General features: G+C 40.8%; 1 protein-coding gene across 2 annotated transcripts in view; it reads left to right on the top strand.

The window, feature by feature from the left end:
• The window catches only part of LOC126266694 (neural cell adhesion molecule 2), a 571,136-nt gene that overhangs the window by 311,549 nt on the left and 233,126 nt on the right, over window positions 1–26,461 (top strand). For both annotated transcript variants that reach the window (XM_049971131.1, XM_049971132.1), the window contains exons 6-7: window positions 2,586–2,730; window positions 12,115–12,245. In XM_049971131.1, the coding sequence (XP_049827088.1) occupies window positions 2,586–2,730; window positions 12,115–12,245 (276 nt within the window). The remainder of the gene's footprint in view (window positions 1–2,585; window positions 2,731–12,114; window positions 12,246–26,461) is intronic.

Here is a 26,461-nt window from a genome sequence, read left to right as displayed (position 1 = left end):
TGCTATAGTTAGGGAGTATCTTGTCGACTGAAAAAGAACACAGACTGATCATCAGGTGTGATACACTTTAGTGCGCATGTTAATGATTACACATCCTTCATCCTCGTGTAACTAAATATGTGCATGTATATTGTAATAATGCTAAAGCTGAAGACATGACCGCTTTTGGAGACGTGGTGTACGCTAAAAATGCAAACATAGCTTTTCTGAGAAAGAGTTTTTTACGCAACTGGAGATAGTATTCTTATACAAACCGTAGTCTTAAGTAAAGCAGAAACGGAACGCCTGAGTAAGTTCTACGGTAACTACGGTACTTGGATGCAAGTACCGTTAGTGTGGGATATTAATTTGAACGGATCGTCCTGCGTAGTCTCAATGTAAACATCCACACGTTCAGTCATAAATCGGTAGAAAAAGACGGAAATAAAGGGATGCAATTGTTCCATGCACATTAGGTTTTCGGACGATGATATTGGTCTATTCACATTGAACGATCCAATTGCATTTTCCGAACAGAGAGCTGTTTCAGACATCTATAGACTATTGGCTAGCGCACTATGGATGTTACTAGTGTTATCTGTGTTCTACTTAGTATACCACAGTAGTATTCAAGCACAATTCGTACATGAGACGTGCAGTTAAGCGAGTGTCGCTGTGAGCAACGTTATTAATTTGTCGCCGAAAGAGACAATTAGTGTACTGTTGCACCGTGTAGTTGCCGCCAGCACTGGAACAGACTTCCTCTTCCACCTTACCCCCACCCCCTACCGCTCCTCCACTTCTCCATATTACCAATATCACCACCACATTCTTGCAGTTTGCACATGGATAATATACTCTCTCTGCTGCTAATTATATTGTTGGTCAAAGATAAACGAATATATCATAAATTTCACGAAATGGATTCGCATTTGTGAATGTCGATTGACAACACCTGCTTGCGACACACAGATATTTGTGCCGGACCAAGACTCGGAAACCCGATATCCCGCTTGCCCTTTTTTACATGCCAGAAATCGGAGGCATAAAGAAATAGTAATTACCTAATTGAATATACAAGTAAAACACATAAGCTCTCTTCTTTCATGACAGAACAATAGGTGATCGCTGCCTCGCCGATCGTTGGTGTTCCTCGTGCTGGAGTCGGGGATGTCTTCTCGTGAGATTGTAGAGACTGCTCCAATGCCCTTGTTCATTAATATTCTAAATCAACGTGTATATTAATTAAATTCTTCTAACCGGTGTACCTCAACTGCGCGGGGATCCACCAAGGTACTTCCTAAAAAGTGAAAGTAGTAGAGTCTCAATTTCGAATTTTTCAAAAGTAATGATTACGTTCTTGCAGAAGAGTCCTAAAATTAAATACATTCCTATAGCCAACTTGGAAAAGAGAAAACACTATTATAACCTGAATAACCACTTCGACTACAGGGCAAACCTTCAGGACCTATACAACCAATCACATGTCACGGAATCCACAACCTTTATGCATACATTGCAGGTGTTAATCCTGAAAGTAAATCAAATATCAATCGTCAAGAATTACTTCTGTCATCAGGTTTATGGTGTAGTCTGTAGAATGAAACGCAGTTGTTCTCTTACCTATTTCAAACGAAAATTATTTTCAATTCCACATTGCAGTGCCTATGCAGAGTTCCTTTGGACACGCACGCATCGTCCAAGAGACAGGCATTGCGGCTCCTACAGCCGCTGTACATTAGATGTATTCGAAATTGCGAATATGGACAATCATCCGCTGTAGAATGGAATGATGACAATAAAACTTTGTGCCGAACCGGGATTTCCCGCTTATCGCTTGCGATCGCCTTATCATTTGGCTATCCGTACATGACTCACGGCCATACGTAGTTTCCATGTGTCGTCAACTATGCGTCTACTACCTGTGCTCTTACATCCATTATGTACATTCCCGTAACGGTCAGACATTTTACTCGGTGCATTTCCAAAGGAACTTTGCTTCCTAATCCAGAATAACACTCACTTAATATCCGCCAACACCGGGAAAGCGACTTTCAAGTAAAATGTCTAACCTGAACGGGAATATAGACAACGGATGTACGCGTACGGATTGTAGACGCTTGGTTGACGACATAAGGAAATTTAGGTCTGGATGTGAGTCATGGACGGATAGATAAATGATCAGGCGGCCGCTCGCTGCAAGAGGGAAATCCGGGTTCGAGTCCCGGTTCGGCATAAATTTTCAGTGTCGTCATTCCATTCTACAACCCATTGTTGTCCATATTCGCAATTGCCAACACATTTAAAAATTATTTTATTCTTGTCCACGGTTATATCGAACATCGGAAAAATATGTAATTTTCAAGATATTTCTGAGCCGCGTGTGTGTTTGTGTTTGTGTGTATGTGTGTATGTGAGGAGAAAGAGATACATAGACAGAGAGAGACAGAGAGAGAGAGAGAGAGAGAGAGAGAGAGAGGGAGTGGGAGAGGGGAGGGGAGAGGGGGAAGGAGAGAGAGAGGGAGTGGGAGAGGGGAGGGGAGGGAGAGGTGGAGGAGAGAGAGAAAGAGAGAGAGAGAAGAGTGTGGCACCCTTATGTGTTGCAGTTCTCGGAGGACAGCGGGGCAAGCCGGAGCATCCTAACGTTCATCCCGGTCATCGATGACGACGGCAAGTACCTGACGTGCCGGGCCGAGAACCCCTACATCCAGGACAGTGCCTTAGAAGACAAGTGGCGGCTCAACGTACACTGTGAGTATCCTTTACAGCTCCATTGTAACCGCTCTGTAATTAATATTATTATTGTTGTTGTTGTGATCTTCAGTCCTGAGACTGCTTTGACGCAGCTCTCCATGCTATTCTATCCTGTGCAAAACCTCTTTATCTTCGAATAACTACTGCAACCTACATACTCCTGAATTTGCTTAGTGTATTCATCTCTTGATCTCCCTCTACGATTTTCACCCTACGCGTTGCCCTCCAGTACTAAATTGGTGATCCCTTGATGCCTCAGAACGGCTCCTATCAACCTACCCCTTATTCTAGTCAAGTTGTGCCACAAATTCCTCTCCTCCCTAATTCTATTCAATACCTCCTCATTAGTTACATGATCTACCCATCTAATTTTCTGCAATCTTCCGTAGCACCATGTTTCGAAAACTTCTATTCTCTTCTTGTCTAAACTATTTATCGACCATGTATCACTTCCATACATGGCTACACTCCATACAAATACTTCCAGAAAAGACTTCCTGACACTTAAATCTATACTCGACACTAGCAAACTTCTCTTCTTCAGAAACGCTTTCCTTGCCATAGGCAATCTACATTTTATATCCTCTCTACTTCGAACATCCTCAGTTATTTTGCTCCCCAAATAGCAAAACTCATCTACTACTTTAAGTGTCTCATTTCCTAATCTAATTCCCTCAGCATCACCCGACTTAATTCGACTACATTCCATTATCCTGGTTTTGCTTTTGTTGATTTTCATCTTATATCCTCCTTTCAAGACACTGTCCATTCCTTTCAACTGCATTTCCAGGTCCTTTGCTGTCTCTGACAGAATTACAGTGTCATCGGCAAAGTTTTTATTTCTTCTCCATGGATTTTGATTCCTACTCTAAATTTATCTTTTGTTTCCTTTACTACTTGCTTAATATATAGATTGAGTGACATCGGGGTAGTCTACGACCCTGGTTCACTGCCTTCCCTACCACTGCTTCTCTTTCATGCTCCTACACTTCTATAACTGCCATGTGGTTTCTGCACAAATTGTAAATAGCCTTTCGCTCCCTGTATTTGACACCTGCCACCTTCACTGTTTGAAGTAGAGTATTCCAGCCAATACTGTCAAAAGCCTTCCCTAATTCTGCAAATGCTAGAAACGTAGGTTTGCCTTTCCTTAATCTATCTTCTAAAGTAAATCGTAGGGTCGTATTGCCTCGCGTGTTCCAACACTGTAATAGTTGCTCCGGGCAAAGCGCCATTCATGTTCGCACCACTCATCGTAATGACCATAAAGATCTCCAGAAATGACTTCCAGAGGCAGAAATCCGAGTCGAGGAAGACAGAAAATCTCTCGGGAAGAAAACTGCAAGTAGACACCTACATTACTATATGGGATTAGCAATCAGGTGCTTGCATCAAGGGGACCTATAAATCCCATGTTGCTTTGTTCAGACGCGAATCAATAGGGAAAGGAGATAAGATCTGTCATAACAGACATCGACATGCCGAAACGACATAATCAGGCCCTACTACACTGGCAGGCAAAAATTAGGGACGAAAGTAACTTTCTCATGATGTGTAATTACCAAGTACCGTAGGTCGATGAAATTGGGATTGTAAATAGAAAGAACTGCTAGAGTATGGTACTGAGGCTAGCTGAAATAAATACGCAGTGAAACGAATAGAAATGAAACTTATATTCAAAGACAGTAATTACACTGATATCAGCGCGATTTGTGATGGGCAACCACACATAAGAAAAGGTGGGACATAGTTCTTAATAGGATCTGTGATCATCACTGACAGCAGTGCATGCTCCTTAACAAATTTCCACGTTAGCCACAAGGTTCGTAAAGAGTTATTGTGGCAAGTCTCTCCACTAGTGCAGTTGAGGACAGCTCAATGTTCGTTGGTGCATTTAGACGCACTGCGATACGTTTCCCACAACGCATCCCACAAGTGCTCGATGGGATTAAATCGAGTGAACGCCACACCGGTCCGTTAGCCAAATATCCTGTCGTTCGAAGAGGTTATCCACTTACACTTTTCGATGCGATCGTATATTGACGTCGAAAAATATGAAGTCAAAGCCGAATGCACCCCTGAAAATATGGACATGGGGATGGAGTACAGTGTCATAATAAAGTTGACCGCTGATTGTACCCTATTCGAAGGTTTTGAGCTACGTACGCCCATGCAACATATGCCTCCTCATGCCGTATCACCTGGTCCACCAAAACGATAATGCTCGAAAATGTTCCTGGATACGTTACGTGTTCGTACCTCTCACCATATGAGGGCATGTAATGCAACCAGGAAGACTGTAGAACGCGGTCATTTTGGTAGGGAGGTGTTTTGATGTGGGGAGGCATTATGTTGCAAACACGATACACTCATTGTTCAGTAGTATTGTGACAATGTACTCCTTCCCTATGTGAGTTTTTGCAGGAGTGCATTCCATCATGATTAAATTTTTATGGATCTAACACAGCTGGTGGAGGAGCTCTTGGAAAGTCAGGATATTCGACGAATAGACTGGCCTGCCAGTTTCCATCGAGCACGTGTGCAATGCGTTTGGGAGACATACAGTAACTCGTCCACATGCACCAACGACCACACAGCAGCTGGTGGATGAATGGAATTTCCACCACAACAACATCTTACCAACTTTGTGGCCAGCATGGAAGCACGTTGCAGAACTTGCATTGCTGATGATCACACAATAGATTATTAACCATGCACTGCTTTTCGTAATGTCCAGGTGACCATCATAGCTCGCGGTGAGTTCGGTGTAATTATTGTCTTTGAGTAAAACTGTCATTTCTGTTCATTCCATTGCGTATTTCTTAGTTATACGATCTGCCCTGTACTGTAGCAGTTATTTCTACGTGTGTTCCAAGTTTCATCGATCTACGTTTATTGGTAGTTACACAGCACGCGGAAGTTACTTTCGACCTTAAGTTTTGCGCACCATTGTACTCGCTGCACCGACCACATTCTGTTTTCTCATTTTTGCTCGAGTACCTTTACTTAAATAATGGATCGCAAAAGAATGCAAAAGCTTTATCCGCTTGTTCAGAGGCTGTAAAGAGAGTCACACTAAGGAGACTGAAAAGAAAATTGAATATAATACTGGGGACGACAAGTTGGGGTTCAAGGAAGAGTAAAGGAACAGAACTGCTACTGACTGTCTGATAGTGAATGAAGAAAGAATGATAAAAATGAAAAGGAGATGTATTTTTGTTTTGCAGACTGAGAGAAGACATTAGATACAGTCAACTGGAATATACTGCTGGGAATTTTAAAAGGTGGTGGCAAGATACGAGAGCTATTCGGGAAGTAAGGTCCGATCGTGTGAGAAATGGAAATTACAGTGAAAATCAGATGACGTTTTACACAGATGTGTTGCGCATTGTCTCTAATATGCCCCTTGATCGCATAAGTCGATCTTCTTAGTTCTGAGCGCACTGTCAGCGCGTAAAGCTCCCTAAAAGGTAGTGTCTCACCCCAAGTATGAAGTCATGGTGAGATACTTCGCCTAATGCCATGCGTCTCACATAACGTAACTGTTATCCATTTCCATTCCTTCTTCACCACAATTCTAGATCGTATTCTGCAGGGGCAATGAAGATGCTCCTGCAGAATTTTTGAAGGGAAATGTTCGATGAAGCACAATACGTCCTGTAAATGGCTCCCCCTGAGTTTTATCTCTCCTCCCATCAACCATTGGCAATGAAAACAAAATTTTGGCACCGGCAGCTGGCTGTAGACTAGTGTAGAGAAATGTTGGCAAGCACAGGCGGTTTCCTTCTAGGATGAGTGTATTGCAAAGCTCTAAGTCGGAGCGGTGGCTATGTAGAAAAGTGGATGCAAGGTGTAGCTAACTATTGTATATAAAGATTGTTTGCTTTTACGGCGGTTTCCATTTCGAGACCGGTAGGATCCTAGGAGAAGGCTTGCAAAGGAAATATACACATCGATAAAAGTAACAGTGTATGGTCTCAGAAGACGAAAGCAATGAGCTTGGGAAGGGGTATATGTCAAGGACGCTGACTGTGACGAAGCTGTTCGACACATGTGGAGAAGAACTGATGGGTAACGCCATAGAGGGCGGAAGAGGCGTTCTAATAGAAGGAGACAGAATAAAATCTGTAGAGGAAGCTGTTGAACAAGTAGTTCTGTGAAATCAGAGGAGGAGCTACAACAGATATTAAATAATACTAAAAAATGCAATGAATATGGTAAACAGAAATGTGATGAGAATACGACAGACGGAAGCGGCTATTAACAAATTCTTACTGTTAGAGGGAAATAATAACAAGTAATATTCTTCCTGAAGCTGCGAAATTTAATGACAAGGAACGGAAGCTGTAGAGAAGAAACAAAACGGAGAATGTCAATTGGAAAGAGAGTATTTGAAAAGGTGAAGAATTTAGTAACAGCTAGAAGAACCAATGGAGATAAGAAAAAAAATTGTTAAATGTAATGTCTGAAACGTAGTATTAGACAGTAGTTAATCATGAGTTGGTAAAAGAAGGAAGGAAGATATTTATTAAGTTTTGAAATTTGGTTATGGAGAATAAGGTAAGGGCCTGACAGACTGAAGAATGAAGAAGTGATGAATGAAATAGGGGAAGATAGAAGATTAAGGGAAGTAACCAGAAAAAGATAAAAAACCTTTGCTGGGACACATATTGTGTAGAAATTCTGTGCAAAACCAATGAAAGGAAGGAATGAGAGAAAGAGGTAGTAAGTGAAGTAGAGCGATGGACGACATTAGAAACGGACGAACATACAACCAGATGGAGGATGCTAAGGACAGAACACGACTGAGATCCTTCGGTTGAAACCTGTCACAAGGCAGATACATTAAAGAAGAAGAAGAATAAGGAGAAGAAGAAGATCCGTTAACCAGTGTTCACGTACGTAACAGTAAACAAATCGACAAAAAACATTAGTAACTAAGCAAATTTCTTGCTCCTGAAACGTATATAGCCCTTTTGATCAGCCTGTTGTTGTGGTATTCAGTCCTGAGATTGGTTTGATGCAGCTCTCCATGCTACTATATCCTGTGCATGCTTCTTCATCTCCCAGTACCTGCTGCAACCTACATCCTTCTGAATCTGCTTAGTGTATTCATCTCTTGGTCTCCCTCTACGATTTTGACCCTCCAAACTGCTCTCCAATACTAAATTGGTGATCCCTCGATGTCTCAGAACATGTCCTACCAACCGATCCCCTCTTCTAGTCAAGTTGTGCCACAAGCTCTTCTTCTCCCCAATTCTATTCAATACCTCCTCATTAGTTATGTGATCAACCCATCTAATCTTCAGCATTCTTCTATAGCACCACATTTCGAAAGCTTCTATTCTCTTCTTGTCTAAGCTATTTATCGTCCACATTTCACTTCCATACATGGCTACACTCATACAAATACTTTGAGAAACGACGTCCTGACACTTAAATCTATACTCGATGTTAACTAATTTCTCTTCTTAAGAAACGCTTTCCTTGCCATTGCTCGTCTACATTTTATATCCTCTCTACTTCGACCATCATCAGTTATTTTACTCCCCAAATAGCAAAACTACTTTACTACTTTAAGTGTCTCATTTCCTAATCTAATTCCCTCAGCATCAACCGACTTAATTCGACTACATTCCATTATCCTTGTTTCGCTTTTGTTGATGTTCATCTTATACCCTCCTTTCAAGACACTGTCCATTCTGTTCAACTGCTCTTCCAAGTCCTTTGCTGTCTCTGACAGAATTACAGTGTCATCGGCAAAGTTTTTATTTCTTCTCCATGGAATTTAATACCTACTCCGAACTTTTCTTTTGTTTTCTTTACTGCTTGCTCAATATACAGATTGAATAACGTCGGGTATAGGCTACAACCCTGTCTCACTCCCTTCCCAACCACTGCTTCCCTTTCATACCCCTCGACCCCTAAAACTGCCATCTGCTTTCTATACAAATTGTAAATAGCCTTTCGCTCTCTGTATTTTACCCCTGCCACCTTCAGAATTTAAAAGAGAGTATTCCAATCAACATTGTCAAAAGCTTTATCTAAGTCTACAAATGCTAGAAACGTAGGTTAGCCTTTCCTTAATCTTTCTTCTACGATAAGTCGTAGGGTCAATATTGCCTCACGTGTTCCTACATTTCTACGGAATCCAAAGTGATCTTCCTGGAGGTCGGCTTCAACTAGTTTTTCCATTCCTCTAAAGAATTCGCGTTAGTATTTTGCAGCTGTGACTTATTAAACTGATAGTTCGGTAATTTTCACATCTGTCAACACCTGCTTTCTTTGGGATTGGGATTATTATATTCTCCTTGAAATCTGAAGGTATTTCGCCTGTCTCATAGTTCTAATGGAATGTTGTCTACCCCGGGGGCCTTCTTTCGACTCAGGTATTTCAGTGCTTCGTCAAACTCTTCACGCAATATCATTTCTCCCATTTTATCTTCATCTACATCCTCTTCCATTTCCATAATATTGTCTTCAAGTACATCGCCCTTGTATAGGCCCTCTATATACTCCTTCCACCTTTCTGATTTCCCTTCTTTGCTTAGAACTGGGTTTCCATCAAACCTCTTGATATTCATACAAGTGGTTCTCCTTTCTCCAAAGGTCTCTTTAATTTTCCTGTAGGCAGTATCTATCTTACCCATAGTGAGATAAGCCTCTACATCCTTACGTTTGTCCTCTAGCCATTCCTGCTTAGCCTTTTTGCACTTCCTGTCGATATCATTTTTGAGACGTTTGCATTCCTTTTTGGCTGCTTCATTTACTGCATTTTTATATTTTCTCCTTTCATCAATTAAATTCGATATTTCTTCTGTTACCCAACGTTTTCTACTAGCCATCGTCTTTTTACCTATTTGATCCTTTGCCGCCGCCACCACTATTTCATCCCTCAAAGCTACCCATTCTTCTTCTACTGTATTTCTTTCCCCCATTCCTGCCAATTGTTCCCTTATGCTCTCCCTGAAACCCTGTACAACCCCTGGTTTAGTCAGTTTATCCAGGTCCCATCTCCTTAAATTCCCACCTTTTTGCAGTTTCTTCAGTTTTAATCTACGGTTCAAAACCAATACATTGTGGTCAGAGTCCACATCTGCCCCTGTAAATGTAATACAGTTTAAAACCTGGTTCCTAAATCTCTGTCTTACCATTATATAATCTGATACCTTTTACTATCTCTATGTTTCTTCCACGTATACAACCTTCTTTCATGATTTTTAAACCAAGTATTAGCTATGATTAAGTTATGATCTGCGCAAAATTCTACCAGGCGGCTTCCTGTTTCATTTCTTAGCCCCAATCCATATCCGCCTACTATGTTTCCTTCTCTCCTTTTTCCTACTGACGAATTCCAGTCACCCATGACTATTAAATTTTCGTCTCCCTTCACTACCTGAATAATTTCTTTTATCTCACCATACATTTCATAAATTTCTTCGTTATCTACAGAGCTACACTCCTGGAAATGGAAAACAGAACACATTGACACCGGTGTGTCAGACCCACCATACTTGCTCCGGACACTGCGAGAGGGCTGTACAAGCAATGATCACACGCACGGCACAGCGGACACACCAGGAACCGCGGTGTTGGCCGTCGAATGGCGCTAGCTGCGCAGCATTTGTGCACCGCCGCCGTCAGTGTCAGCCAGTTTGCTGTGGCATACGGAGCTCCATCGCAGTCTTTAACACTGGTAGCATGCCGCGACAGCGTGGACGTGAACCGTATGTGCAGTTGACGGACTTTGAGCGAGGGCGTATAGTGGGCATGCGGGAGGCCGGGTGGACGTACCGCCGAATTGCTCAACACGTGGGGCGTGAGGTCTCCACAGTACATCGATGTTGTCGCCAGTGGTCGGCGGAAGGTGCACGTGCCCGTCGACCTGGGACCGGACCGCAGCGACGCACGGATGCACGCCAACACCGTAGGATCCTACGCAGTGCCGTAGGGGACCGCACCGCCACTTCCCAGCAAATTAGGGAAACTGTTGCTCCTGGTGTATCGGCGAGGACCATTCGCAACCGTCTCCATGAAGCTGGGCTACGGTCCCACACAAAGTTAGGCCGTCTTCCGCTCACGCCCCAACATCGTGCAGCCCGCCTCCAGTGGTGTCGCGACAGGCGTGAATGGAGGGACGAATGGAGACGTGTCGTCTTCAGCGATGAGAGTCGCTTCTGCCTTGGTGCCAATGATGGTCGTATGCGTGTTTGGCGCCGTGCAGGTGAGCGCCACAATCAGGACTGCATACGACCGAGGCACACAGGGCCAACACCCGGTATCATGGTGTGGGGGGCGATCTCCTACACTGGCCGTACACCTCTGGTGATCGTCGAGGGTACACTGAATAGTGCACGGTACATCCAAACCGTCATCGAACCCATCGTTCTACCATTCCTAGACCGGCAAGGGAACTTGCTGTTCCAACAGGACAATGCACGTCCGCATGTATCCCGTGCCACCCAACGTGCTCTAGAAGGTGTAAGTCAACTACCCTGGCCAGCAAGATCTCCGGATCTGTCCCCCATTGAGCATGTTTGGGACTGGATGAAGCGTCGTCTCACGCGGTCTGCACGTCCAGCACGAACGCTGGTCCAACTGAGGCGCCAGGTGAAAATGGCATGGCAAGCCGTTCCACAGGACTACATCCAGGATCTCTACGATCGTCTCCATGGGAGAATAGCAGCCTGCATTGCTGCGAAAGGTGGATATACACTGTACTAGTGCCGACATTGTGCATGCTCTGTTGCCTGTGTCTATGTGCCTGTGGTTCTGTCAGTGTGATCGTGTGATGTATCTGACCCCAGGAATGTGTCAATAAAGTGTCCCCTTCCTGGAACAATGAATTCACGGTGTTCTTATTTCAATTTCCAGGAGTGTAGTTGGCATATAAACTCGTACTACTGTAGTAGGCGTGGGCTTCGTGTCTATCTTGGCCACAATAATGCGTTCACTATGCTGTTTGTAGTAGCTTACCCGTACACCTATTTTTCTATTCATTATTAAACCTACTCCTGCATTACCCCTATTTGATTTTGTATTTATAAACCTGTAATCATCTGATCAGAAGTCTTGTTCCTCCTGCCATCGAACGTCACTAATTCCCACTATATCTAACTTTAACCTATCCATTTCCCTTTTTAAATTTTCTAAGCTACCTGCCCGATTAAGGGATCTGACATTCCTCGATCCGATCCGTTGAACGCCAGTTTTCTTTCTCTTGACCAGCCTAATAGTAGCAATACCGACAATTTGCTTTAGAAAACAGAATAGCTTGAAATATAACATAATTATTAAGTTTTATTACATTCAATTTAAGAAAAAATGACCTTATTACTGTCTCTGAGCTAATTCATTTCTCCTGTGTTCGCTCTTCCACAGACATGCCAGTTGTAACGCTCAAGATGGGGTCGAGTCTCAATCCAGATGACATCAAAGAAGGAGACGACGTATACTTCGAGTGCAATATTCGCGCCAACCCTAAAGCGTACCGACTCGCCTGGTTTCACAATGTAAGTATCAGTTTCTTATATCAAGAGCTGCTATTGATAGTCGTTTTTAAAGGATAATTTCATATCATGCTGCATGTAAGAACGTTCCAGCTGTAAAATTTTAGGAAATACGAAGAGAACGCTATAAGCATATTTTATGCCATTTTAGTTCCAGGTGGGCGTCATCGAATGTTAAGTGACAACGTTAGTGAACTGAACATCTGTTTTAATAGGCAATACACCTTTTCAGAAAATTCTAACTAGTTCTTTTCATGGCCTCAAATGTCACAGTCCATGATCAGTACATTGTAACGTGCGTTTCCTTTTGAATCCAGTATCATCATTAGCATTCAAACATATTCTCGTGGAATGTAAAGCTGAAAGACAGATTAGAGGCCACAGGACGGGGGTGTTCAGTGCTGTCGACAAAAATATTGTCTCTCATGAGTTCGAAGTGGAGTGCGGCAGTGAAGTTATCAGGTCTTGTATAACAGGTGTAAATGAAACCAAGCTAATTGCTCGATGTTTTTACCTACCACCCGATTTCGCTGCGACAGTGGACTCATTCAAATAAAGTATGCAGTCAATAGCGCGTAAATGCCCAGATCATGCAATATTGGTTGGAGGTGACTTTAGCCTGTGAAGTATAGACCGGGATATCTATGGATTCATTGTGTGGAGTATAGACAAACAGTCATGCGAAATACTTTTGAGCATGTTTTCTGTGTTGACCAGCTATCTCGGCAGCCCGCACATAATGAGGATCTCTTAGACCTTGTAGCTACAAACAAGACGGATCTTATCGACACTGTCAGTATAAAAACTGGATTAGCGATCATGGTATCACTGTAGCAACTAAATAAAGAAGGCTAAGAGAGTGTTTCTGCTATACAGGGCAGATAAGCAGTTACTAGCGTCTCACTTAGAGAGTGATCTGTTCGTATTTAGTTCCAGTAAGATGGATGTAGAGGGATAGTGGGCAAAGTTAAAGCAGGTTGTAAATCGTGGTGTAGAGAGTTATCTCCCTAGTAAATGACTACAGGATGTAAGGGACCCACCACGGTTTAATAACGATTTTCGGAAGATGCTGCGGAAGCAGATGAATTTGCACTTTCGGTTCAAAAGAGAAAACACAAATGATGACAAGCCTAGGTTGGTAGAGATACGTGTGTCTGTGAAAAGTTCTCTGCGCGAAGCTTACAACAAGTACCACCGTCATACATTAGCAAATGATCTGGCAGAGAAACCGAGAAAATTCTAGTCCTATGTAAAATCCATAAGCGGGTCTAAGGCTTCCATTCAGTCCCTTGTTGAATAGTGTGGTGTGGCAGCTGAAGTTCGCGAAACGAAAGCCGAAGTTTTAAATTTCATATTTAAGAAATCGTCCACACGGGAGAATCGCAAAAGCATACCGTTATTTGACCATCGGACAGACTCCCTTGTGGACGACTTAGTAATAAACATCGCAGGCGTAGAGAAATAACTGAAAGATTTGAAAGCAAATAAGTCATCAGGTCCGTATGGAATGCCAGTCCGGTTTTACAAAGAGTACTCTACGAGATTGGTCCCTTACCTAGCTTGCATTTATCACGAGTCTCTTACCCATGACAAACTCTCAGGGGACTGTAAGAAACGTGCAAGTGACTCCCGTTATAAGAAGGGTAAAAGAACAGACTCACAAAATTGCCTACAGACACCTGTAACTTTGGTTTGCTTCAGAAACCTTGAACATATTCTCAGTTCGCATAATTTTTTTTTGAGATCAACAAACCTGCGTCCACGAATCAGCAAGGTTCTAGAAAGAATCGGTCTTACGAAAAGCAGCTTGTTCTCTATTGTCGTGATATACAGAAATTCCATATTTCTAGATTTCCGAAAAGTATTTGACATGGTGCCCTATTGCAGGCTGTTAACGAAGGTGCGAGCGTATGTAAATCACAGATACGTGAGTGGCTCGAAGACTTTTTAAGTAATAGAGCCCATTATGTTGTCCTCGACGGCGGGTGTTCATTCGAGACAAGTGTATCATCAGGGGTGCCGCAGGGGAAAGTCATAGGACCACTGTTACTCTCTATACACGTGAATGATTTTGCGGACGGGGTGAGCAGCACTCTGCGGTTCTCTCCTGATGATGGCGTGGAGTACGGTAAGGTGTCGACAGTAGGAAGATACAACATTACTTATACAAAAATTCTTATTGTTGTGATGAATGGCAGGTAGCCGTAAATGTGGGCAAAATCTAAATTAATGCGGACGAGCAGGAAAAATAAACCTGTGCTGTTCGGGTACAGCATTAGTAGTGTAGTGCCTGACAGAGTCGCGTCGTTTAAATAACAAGGAATAACGTTACAAAACGAACTGTGGTAGAGACGGGGTGCGGTCGACTTCGGTTTATTGGGGGAATTTTAGGAAAGTGTGGTTCACGAGCAAAGGCGACCGCTCTCGAGTGTTTGGGATCAGCACCAAGTCGAACTGAATGAGGACACCGAAGTAATTCAGAGGTGGGCTGCTAGGTCTGTTACCGGTAGGTTCGAACAGCATTGCCTCGGGAAATTAAATGGGAATATCTGGAAGGCAGGTGACGTTGTTTTTCGAGGAGCACTATTGAGGAAATTTATGGAATCGGCATTTGAAACTGACTGCCGAACGATGCTAATGTCGTCGACATGCGTTGCGCCTTAGCACCACGAAGATAAGACGAGAAATTAGGGCTGGTATGGAGGCTTGTAGACAGTCGTTTGTGCCTCGCTCTATTTGCAAGTGAAAAAAAATGTGTGTGAAATCTTATGGGACTTAACTGCTAAGATCAGCAGTCCCTAAGTTACACACTACGTAACCTAAATCATCCTGAGGACAAACACACACACCCATGCCCGAGGGAGAACTCGAACCGCCGCCGGGACCAGCCGCACAGTCCCTGACGGCAGCGCCTAAGACCGCTCGGCTAATCCCGCGCGGCATTTGCAAGTGAAATTCGAAAGCAAATTACTAGTAGTGGAACAGAGTACCTTCCGCCACGCATTGTATGGTGGCTTGTGGAGTATCTATGTAAATGTATAATACAGCCAAAAGTATTTGCTAAAATATTCGACGTGTGTTGTATCTAGGTTATTGTCAGAACCTATATTTGACGGCGGTGTGATAATTGAGCACAGCACGGCCAAGACAGGAACTATCAGTAACTTGGATTGCAGCCAGATCATAGATGCTCGATCGTGCAAGCTGTAGATTCTTTTCATGCCATCGGTCAACTGTCTACCACGAATGCCTCAGTTCCTAGAAAAACCGCTGCCGTCGGAGTTAATTGTAAGAACGCGTTGACGGCAAGAGTCACTTTAAATTCTAACAGTTGACAGGTGGTTAAGTACGCAGCAGACAATTCGTTAAATTCATAGCGGCAACTACTGAGAAGTCATACATGGCACAAACATTACCTTTCTACGGAGTGCAGAAGCTGTAGCACTATGTTGCACTGAAAAGATCACACGAAATATCATTTACTGAGGATCGCATAGTTAAGTTCTGGAAGTATGGAGATGATTCTCCTGGACAGTGAACAGCACACTGTAGTCACACGGTCAAATAGCAGCGACTTGTCCATTCTCATTAGTTCTCACCTTGTTTCGTTATATTGTTTAAAGTGAGTATCGCGGGGGCGGAGGTGCCCCTTTAAAAATAACACGGTCAGTATTTCCTTCCTTATTCTGGCTCTAATTTGCCTTAATGAATAATAAATGCAGTTACAGTGCTCAGAAAAGTGATGGCAACAATGTCATATTAAAAGTTTATTGCCGTATACGCAGGGTATTAAGAACTGGCTGGAATTATTGAAATTATTGTGAAAATTAATATCTATTTCACAACATCCTTCACTACAAATGGCACAAATTCCCACGTTCATACTGGAGAAAAAATTTCAAACCCTTAATAAAATTTTCACATAAAGTATGTCATTATACAGTACGTTGGTATACAGTTACGTTGAAAATGAAATAGTTAATTACGACATGTGGTACGTTGATGCCTAGAATTTATTAGCAGTGTAAAAATACTTTACACGAGGGACGTATTTGTCCATAGTTAATAGGGTACGGTATTGCAGACATGGAAGAATAAATCATTCCTAACGTTGGTCATATTTTTGTCTCTAAGAACATTATGTGGTACGCATATAAATCCTGGGAGGGAAAAATTGGAGTAAATATTGTGAAGGCGTCAGCGATCCAATGTTACGAAAATTTGTAAATGCCACACAGTCACTGATGCACGTTATTGCTTAAACGATTATTTTGATCGTCTTCTGATTCATCTATGTACATAATGGCACCCTATCAACGGCAATAAGCAACGTCGTAATATACAAATACTGGAAACTTGGCAAAACATACCTGTCTTCGTGAAGTGAACAGAGAAAGCAGTTAAAACATGTGGCCGTAAGTGGCACTTGTCACATGGATGATAATCGTAATAAAGCAGTGACCACACATGTCCTGTAACGTCGGGTCGTCCATTACTTACTGTGTTCACCGGTGCAAATAGCGCAGGGGGCGGGACCGGTAGATATTGTTGGCCCCAAACCCAAAGTTATGAATGTAATCATAGACTGCGTCTTCATACTACTAAACAGAATACAGAAAATGCAATTAAATAGGGAGCTAGAGTAATAAGGTAGGTCAAAAGGGAAATATTAGTTTAAATTCTGAAAGTTAGTTGCAAATAAATATGTGCCACATGTAATACAGTATAGTTAATTGAGAGCAGCTACGTCTACAAACAGCTAAACTAAACACATAATATGCAATCAAAAAGGAAAACAGAGTTGTAACATGAGTAAAGGGGATATATTAATTGAACTTCTGTAGTGTGGCTGAAAATAAATGTGTATCCTAGATGCAGTACAGTAAAGTTAATAGACAGGAGCTTTTTAAACAAACATATGTCGGGGGCACAGCAGGCATGCTAAAAACAGTTCCGAGGAACCGCTGGTGACAAGGGGCCAAGAGGTAATGAAATGGATAGCCTGAAGAATAAAACTGATAAAAGCCGCAAGGATAAACAAAATATAACAATATATAATAATTAAAAACATAAAAGATAGTGTCTGTAACATGTAAAATACACCAATAAGGTAACTGAAAGCAGAATATCGGGAACACGATATAAAGATTGTGAGCACAACAGACGCGCTGAGACCCAGGGAAGATATATGAGGAAGACTGGGGCAGGAGCAGAAATCTATTAGGATAAAAGACCTACGACAGAGTGTCATATAACTAAAACTAGGCAGTGTCTGGAAATTCACTCCATTCATTAAGAAGTTTGGAAGGGTGATGTTTCTTACTCCCATAAATCTATATCTCTTGCCGAAGATTTAACTGACGTTCCTTAACGACAGCGTACTTCCTGCGCCTTGAGCGCTGCGTTAGTAAGATGCTGTCCAAAACCGGTTCTGTTTTGTACACGTGTGAGCTCCTTCAAATTAATGTTAAAATTCATGCCCGTCTACACAATCCACAATCGCTGCATTGTGTTCTCTGGGCGATTGAATACAAAACCTTCATTCCATATGTCACCTACATTATGTCTGTGCTGTAATCTAGAATTTTATTTATTTGAAAACCCCCATATGATGGTTGTGTTTTTTTAATTGCTGCTCTTACTGTTGAGAAAATCTGTGAAGTTATGTAATCAAGACAAATGTCTTCCTGCTGTCAGCCGTCTTTCACGGTCATGAATGTTTGTAATGGTATGGTTTCTTTCTATTTTTTTGTATGGTCGTATGACAATACTTTCGGTGTACATTTTTGCTACGGGTGTGTGTTTAGGTATATTTATTTCCTTATGTATTTCATGATCATTTAATGACGGATGGATAAGTCGGTAAACCATGGAAGTAGAGAAGGACTTCTTTTACTGGGTCGGGTGGCCAGATCTTGCATAAATAATATTGTCTGCGCGTAATGTTTTATGCATACCGAATGTATGCCTATTGTTAGCATTGGAGATGGTTAAGGTCAAAACGTCAATTGAGCTATTTTCTTCTATTTCAATAACGAAGAAAATTTTTGGTTGCATGGTGCAGAACGGTAATGCGACGGTGTCGATGTCATTGGCGCTTCCGTTTCAAATAATTGAAATGCCATCTCGTAACGTCTGTTGTAGATGGCTTGATCTTTGCAATCCGGAAATTCCCGGTCCTGAAAAATTTTGTTTTCCCAATCATTTATGAAAACATCAGCTAATGTTCCAGCCAAGCCACTCCCTATTGCAAAGTCTCGTTTTTGATTAAATGTATTGTTATTAAATGTGAAATAATTATAGGTTACTGCGTGCTCTAGCATTTCAACGAGCTCTGTGGTTTCCGCTATGTTACATTTCTTGGGAGACATTAGGTTACTCTTTATGATCTCAAAAGTTTCATTAATAGAGACATTGATATACAGGTTAGTGATGTCAAATCATGCTAGAGTTGTATCATTAGCAACGGCTATGTCTTTGATGGCCGTGTTTTTTAATTGCTGCTCTTACTCTTTTACTGTTGAGAAATTCTATGAAGTTACGTTATCAAGACAAATTTCTTTTTAATGTCAGGAAGTCGCTTCTGAAAGTATTTGTATGGAGTGTAGCTATGTATGGAAGTGAAACGTGAACGATAAATAGTTTAGACAAGAAGAGAATAGAAGCTTTCGAAATGTGGTACTACAGAAGAATGCTTAAGATTAGATGGGTTGATCACGTAACTAATGAGGAGGTATTGAATAGAATTGGGGAGAAGAAGAGCTTGTGGCACAACTTGACTAGAAGAGGGGATCGGTTGGTAGGACATGTTCTGAGACATCGATGGATCACCAATTTAGTACTGGAGGGCAGCGTGGAGGGTAAAAATCGTAGAGGGAGACCAAGAGATGAATACACTAAGCAGATTCAGAAGGATGTAGGTTGCAGTAGGTACAGGGAGATGAAGAAACTTGCACAGGATAGAGTAGCATGGAGAACTGCATCAAACCAGTCTCAGGACTGAAGATCACAACAACAACATGTCTTTGAGGGCGGAAGCTAATTCGCAGTTGTTCTAAACTCCAAAATTTAAAAAATATTAATCCCACTTTCAATTCTACATTTAACGTCTTGTTAAGTTTGCAAGTAGTTCAAGCTCTATTATTCACTATTGAACGAAGTGGTCTACCACGTTTAGGTATCTTTATTTGAGATCTAAGCTGGAGATACAGGGAGTCATCATTTTAGAGGCTGCTCTTCCTTCCGTAGCTAAAAATGTAGAACTGTAGATCTTTTTTAAGTAACTCTCTATGAAACTTTCATGCGTTGTTGCGTACCTCACTAACACAGTGGTATGGGAAAAACGTTTCCGTTTTACTAATGTAGTCATCGTCATATATTGTGGCATCAGACTAGTTATATTTCTCTATGGTTTCCTAACTTACAGCTGAGATTTTTCAAAACATAGAATAATTATTTTTGAAATGGATGCTCTTTCTTGTATAAATAACGTGGCACTAAGTTTTACTGCTTATTTTCGTTTCTCCAACAGTTCGTTTAATATTGCTGGTATTTAATCGTGGGATGACATTATACTGTAACTATTTTTCTAACATCAATGTTTCATCGTGAGTTAGGTTAACATTTGAAAAATTGGTTATTCTACTTTTAAAGGAATGATATTTTGTAGAATTTGTTGCTTGTTTTTTGCTGATATGTGAGGTATTAATTTGTTGTATTGTTTGAAAGATCTTTTTCCCTATTTTTTGGCTACTTTCCCTAATTATTTCAGATTTGTCTCCAAGTAGATTGGAAGTGCATAGCAGAAAGATCTTAACTTAAATCCTTCGTTTTTTACGAAGTCTTTGCGTCTGAATGACTCGAATATTTGAGTTGTAATCTGCAAGATTTCACTTCTTGCTTTAACGGATTGTGCAATAATTTAGCGGTCTTTTATTTAAACTGTCGCATAGTTTGTTATAACACCTGTGGCCATATATGTTAATTTCTTCGCCTGTTAACGTAGTGAAGACAGATATCTTTTGCCAACTTTCCATTCTACATATATTACAATACTGCTTATTACAGCTGATAGCCTACCATTATGAACATTTTACAATATATGCACATTTATCTAGTTAGATCAATCTCAATGTGATCAAAAGAATCGAAACCGCTGAGTAAAGAAATACTTGCGATCAGTGACTGTTGTGGTATTCACAAGAATTTCACGAGCTTCGATCTCGTTTCCAGCATTGATCCCTGTTGAGTGATCTTCTATGTAACAGAAAGTAAAATACGGATTCCAAGCACTTTATATTCCAATATATTGTGTATACTGCGTCACAGGAAAACACTGAAATATTGTTTACGTTAATTTAGAAAAGTAACTTCATTTAAAATACACCGCAGTTGACGAACATAGCACATCATCTGTATATAGTACATAGATGAAGATTTTTTTAGAATAAGTATACATGTCAATAATAATTTTAACTTGAAGATTCATTTATCATGAAGCATCAAAAGCATGTAGTTTTTCACTTAGTGTCGCTGTAAATTTTAGCGACTAACGAGAGACAATCATAACCCAGGTGAGAAACTTGTTTCGCATTACAAAGGAGTTTAGGGCTGACTCATCTATTACAAAGAATTGAAGAAAAAAGTGGGGTAGCGATTAGTCACGATTTTACGGTGAATACTTATTCAAAGAGTTAAGAATACCACCTATAAATTCTTATCTTGTACATGTAACAGTAAAAATTGCTTTGGACAATTAGTCGAAATATAAATTTCAGTACTTAGAATAATGGGTTAGGAAATGAGTAGCATTTCTTGATGAATTTAATTTTTGTATTAAAATAGTTTTAATAAGATGTGAATAAAATTCAGTTACCGAATAATGTAAGACAAGTGACAGACAACAAATATCGTTTCACAGCTAACTCGGAAGGCATGAGATATATCTGTACCATTTATTTTGATTAAAAAGAACACATTTATTACTAAAGGCAAGTTCTTTCCTTTTTTGTATACGTATCTCGGCATATGGCAGTATATTTACACATAAGGACATGAATGATATTAAATAGCTTATAAACTACTTATTCCCAAATTACCATGTAATGCTATGCAATAATGGGTACAGGATGAGTGAATCACTCATCAGCCAGCAGTTTGATTTAACACCACAGTGCTTTACTGTTCATAACCCTACTGTAACTGATAAAACATTGAGGAGATTAACTCATTTCTGTACAACTAAAGCATACGTGAACAGAAAAATTCGTTTCCTTTTCCAGCTTCCCTTAGGCCTTTTACTTCGAACTTCGATTGTAATACAAGTTTGATATTCAGTTACACCTATTGATTTTTCTGTGTCTCTTATTTAATACGAACGTATACTCTGTTTTACCTGATTTCATCAATCATAAATAATAATACTCGAAAGTTTATGACTGTCAATAATGATTTAAATAAAAAAGTACAGCAAAAGCTACGTTTTTTCATACGTAGTACAAAGCGTTTGACGATTTGATTTGCATTCTGAAGTGCTCTGTCAGCTTACATTTGTAACGATATGCCTAGGTCAGTGTTATTCCGCCTGCTTTTCCCACCTGTTCTTTCTTTTAAAAATTCTTATTGTAGCCGAGAAATACATGTCTAGGAATTTTGGATACTGATTCTATAAAATAAATTAATATTATATGTCTTTGCAACCGTGGTATGTGTTTTGCATTATGTATTACGCATGTGTGAGAATTTCTTCGCAATAACGGAGGCGAACACTTGTAAGTAGATATACGAAATACTATACTATACTATCGCAGCATCTAATATTCCAAGAATTATAATTTCCAGTGTCTCGGTTGCTGTAAGAACATAAGGAGACAATTCGCAGAGAAAGAGAGGCAGAATAACACTTCACATTCATCACATACCGTGCTTGTGCAAACTGTCACAGTTCTTGAAGATGGAAACAAATTCCTGAAATGCGTCGTGTTACTCATGAAAAAATGTAACTAGTGTTAATCTCTTGCTGAGTCCTACACTCTACAATAGTGTTAAATATTTGAAAATACTCGAATGCAGATATTATTTGACAACACGATATTTCACTCGGAACATCTTACATCATGGCAGATTGTGCATATCGATGATTAAACCATAAATATGCTCAGAGAGAGAGAGAGCTCTAAGTTTCAGATGGTTCTAATGGCTCTGAGCACTTCTGAGGTCATCAGTCGCCTAGAACGTATAACTAATTAAACCTAACTAACCTAAGGACATCACACACATCCATGCCCGAGGCAGGATTCGATCCTGCGACCGGAGCGGTCGGTCGGTTCCAGACTGTAGCTCCTAGAACCGCACGGCCAGAGCTCTAAGCCGACATGGTAAAACTGTCATTCTTACATACGAAAGCAGTGTGGAATGAAGGTCAACAGATACTACATTTCTCAATGATTCTGATTTTTATAGTTATTTCCAGTTTAAGATCCAAGTGTTGCTGTTATTAAGACTCGTTTTTGAAAGGGATGCGATCCAATCGTTCTTCTCTTTTACAATACTCTGTATTTAGTAGTACAGGTGGATGCTGGGGTGGTTCCTTGCAACACTATGTCGAGAAAAAACAAACGAGACTGATGTCTTTACGATGGAAAGATTAGGAAGTACCTGTTAATGCTTCAAATGGATCTAAGCACTATGGGACTTAACATCTGAGGTCGTCTCCTAGACTTAGAACTACTTAAACCTAACTAATTTAAGGACAACACACACATATCCATTCCCGAGGCACAATTCGAACCTGCGACCGTAGCACGAGCATAGTTCCGGACTGAAGCGCCCAGAACCGCTCGGCCACAACGGCCGGCACCTGTTAATGAGTTCGGTGGCACATGACTAACTGCTACAGGTGCGTTCTTGCGCTCTATTTGCATGAAAAGACGACAGAGTTTCTGCTGAAAGACGACAAACTTTCTACTATGCAGTCACACAAAAACCAAACTGTACTAATGCTGCGATCAACAAAGAAGAGAATTATTATTATTATTACTATTATTGTTATTGCTATCGTTGTTAACCCTGTTATTGTTCTTTGTCTGTCCTCATTTACTGCGTATTACAATAGAACTCAATGACAGTGGTGTTCTAGACGTTTCGTCGTCCGCCACTGAGCTGACTGATTTTGATGAAACCTCCCACAACCTAATAACACAGTTCAAGCCCTGAAAACAGTTCCACTCAAGTACTCGAAGCCGGATACTGCTGCCAGAGTGGGAACAGTCTCGTGTGATTTCCACCAATATTCCGCACACTGTCTTAAATATTGTATTGTTTCCCTTACTGGAGTTATTTAAAGTATGAGAGAAACTATTTCTTTTTACGCCGTGTTAGGTAACGGCCGATTTGCTACTCCCATTACCACATGTACAGATATACAAAAATATCAAAGGCGGCTATACCAACAAGGCGTTGAATTCTAATGGAGGTGTAACGACAGCTTACGCTGAAGCTGGAGTTAGTAATAAGGTCAGATTTAAGTTTTAAATTCGAAAGTTACCTAATTAGGCCGAAACTAATCATCACATTTACATAAAACGTAATCTAGACTTTGAATCCTAATGGAGATCTAACGACTCACACTACCTGACGAATGTGTTAGTAAAAACGAATTTCAATTTGAAACCAGAAAATTATCTAATTAGGCCGAAACTAATCTTCACTGCTACATAGAAGGTAATCTCGACTGTTTTGTCAGTATAATTAATTTAAAAAAATGAAGAAAGTGCGCAGCAGTAGCTTAAACCACAGTCTCTTATTGTGTACACGACAAGTTTCAGATTACTTAAAGTTCCATCAGGTGCTGTCCAAAATGTCGTCATATAACCAAAGGTTCCGTGTCAGAAGGCTGAAAGGGACATTAATCTCACACCGGTCTTCCGTGATGTATGACCAGGGGCGCAAACAGGAAATCTGGATAACAGTGACCTGTCGGACAAAGCGGGGGAACGTTTCTTATGGAGTTTGTGTTCCTTTCACCCTACTCACAAGGAATCTTGGGTTCTAGGACAAATTGATGTGAGAATGGTCTCAGATAGTTAAGAGATTTTGTTTTATACACCAGATGATAGAACTTTAAGTGATCAGAAACCGGTCGTGTACACAATTAAAGATTGTGAATTAAACAACTGTTGCCCGGTTCTTCATTTTACAAAATGGACTTATACAGTTGCCACAGACACATAAGACTTCTTGTGTTCTGAGATCAGTTTCTCACGAATGTTGTGGTTAAGAGGTAGAAAGCCTTGCCCATACCATGGCTTACCAGTTGCAGGACGAGGGAGAAAAGTAGTAACATCGAGTGTATTTGATGCTAAGAATTTTTACCCGATTGTACTAGTCAGGGAACTTCAATTGCTGAAAAGCATCGCATTATGATGATGCAAAGGGTGAAGAAACAATTGAACTACTGACAGCACGCAACATCTAACCTCTGATTTAATTATTCACTCAGAAATTAAAATTCTCATACGTAAATTCAGGCCGGAGGAGGAGAGGGTTTTGTCGCTGAAAGTGTAGCGTCGAATCGAGGCCGGTCTCAAGTTTCGGCTCCAGTGGACGAGAAAACTTGTAACCGGCAAAGCCACCGCTGGGGTCATCAATAATGTAAGCCTACTTTTGTGCCGAGGCGACGGGCGTAGCAGAAGTTCAGGAGGCTGGGACAGGGACACCGCACAGACTTCTTGCGCGCGAGATGAAGAAAGGGCTCAGGGGCGAAGAGGAGCCGACGTGAGCGCTCCAAGCGGCGGTGCAACGGGATTACGGCACGGTGATCCCGTCAAAAAAACCTGCTGTATTGTGCTTTCAGTGCCAGAGTTCCATCTCACACGCAATTAGCCGCGATGCTAGCGCCGCTGCTGAAAAAAAAAAGAAAAAGCGCGTAATTCCTTTAAGAGAATCTCTTCTAAAGATTTATATTTAATATAGCGAGCGACGAATCTTGTTTCTATTTTAATATTACAAAGTCCTGCAGACAACCGAGCTGACAATACGGGGTGCAAATTATCTCATGAAAAGCTTTGGCGATATACGGCGTTAATATCCTCTCGTATTTAATATTTACGCAGATATGAATTTTAATATCTGCTTCAGAAGCCTCAATGTGAATGGCTCCTGTGAAGGCGAAAACGTCGCGACTCGTTGTATGAAATTGTAAATCTCGGAAAAGACAGCGGGGTAAGGCGGCTTTTTCGGCGTTTTATTAAAAAGTTTCACTGTTCACTAGACGAACTGACACTCTTTTCCGCGTCAATTCCACTTTGCTCGATACGTCGAAATTATGATCCTTGGTACAAAAACCGACTGACAGCTTACGAAAGGCTGCAGGTGAGGTCACAAAATTATAATATTACATTCAGTTCTATCTATCAGCAGCCAGAAAGAAGATTATCGATGTGAGAATTTATCGATGGTATATACGAACGCTTCCATGTGAGTAAATTTTACGTCTTACAGAACAGCAACCGATCGCGAGATTCGTCGTTTTATTACAGCATATCTAGAGTTCAACTGTTACACAGTCATCTTCAGTGCTAAAAATGAATTACAGAACAGGAAAAACAGGAAGAAATATAAGATAGTTAACAATGTATCGTAAATGCAAACTCAATTACCACATTGTAACGTACCATATAACAACAGGTGACTTTAGTTCAAAGCATCAGGCAATAAACAATAATGGTTGATATAAGCATACAAGAGTCTAACATGAACTGAAGCCGTTGCTTACATGGTTGAACAGGAAGAAAAATGTGACGTCAGAGACGTACGATGCCCTCTATTGAGACAGCGGTGAATAGGTAAATAATAGTGAAAGCTATCCAGTTTTAAAATGAAAATTAAAAATGCTCTCAATAATATAAGCAGAAGTAATAGCTACACCATAGAAAACAAATCACATGTGTCAAGAAGTAAGTGTAGCCCGCCCAGTAACATTATGTACGGGATAGTGTGTCATCTATTTTTGTGTTACAGACTAGTGGAAAAAGATCCACGTATAATCCCGTACAACAGCAAGAAGTACAATCTTAAAATAATGTACGAAAATAATTAAAATATTAGGGAATGAAAATAATACAATAAAAAACGGCGTACTCCCTCTGGGCATAAACTAAAATAAACTGTTAGTACGACATACTTTGGACTAACGTCACCTGTTATTGTATGGTATGTAA

The sequence above is a fragment of the Schistocerca gregaria genome, chromosome 4 (genome assembly GCF_023897955.1).
Source record: "Schistocerca gregaria isolate iqSchGreg1 chromosome 4, iqSchGreg1.2, whole genome shotgun sequence".
NCBI classification, from domain to species: domain Eukaryota; kingdom Metazoa; phylum Arthropoda; class Insecta; order Orthoptera; family Acrididae; genus Schistocerca; species Schistocerca gregaria.
This window is presented reverse-complemented; position numbering and strand designations above follow the sequence as displayed.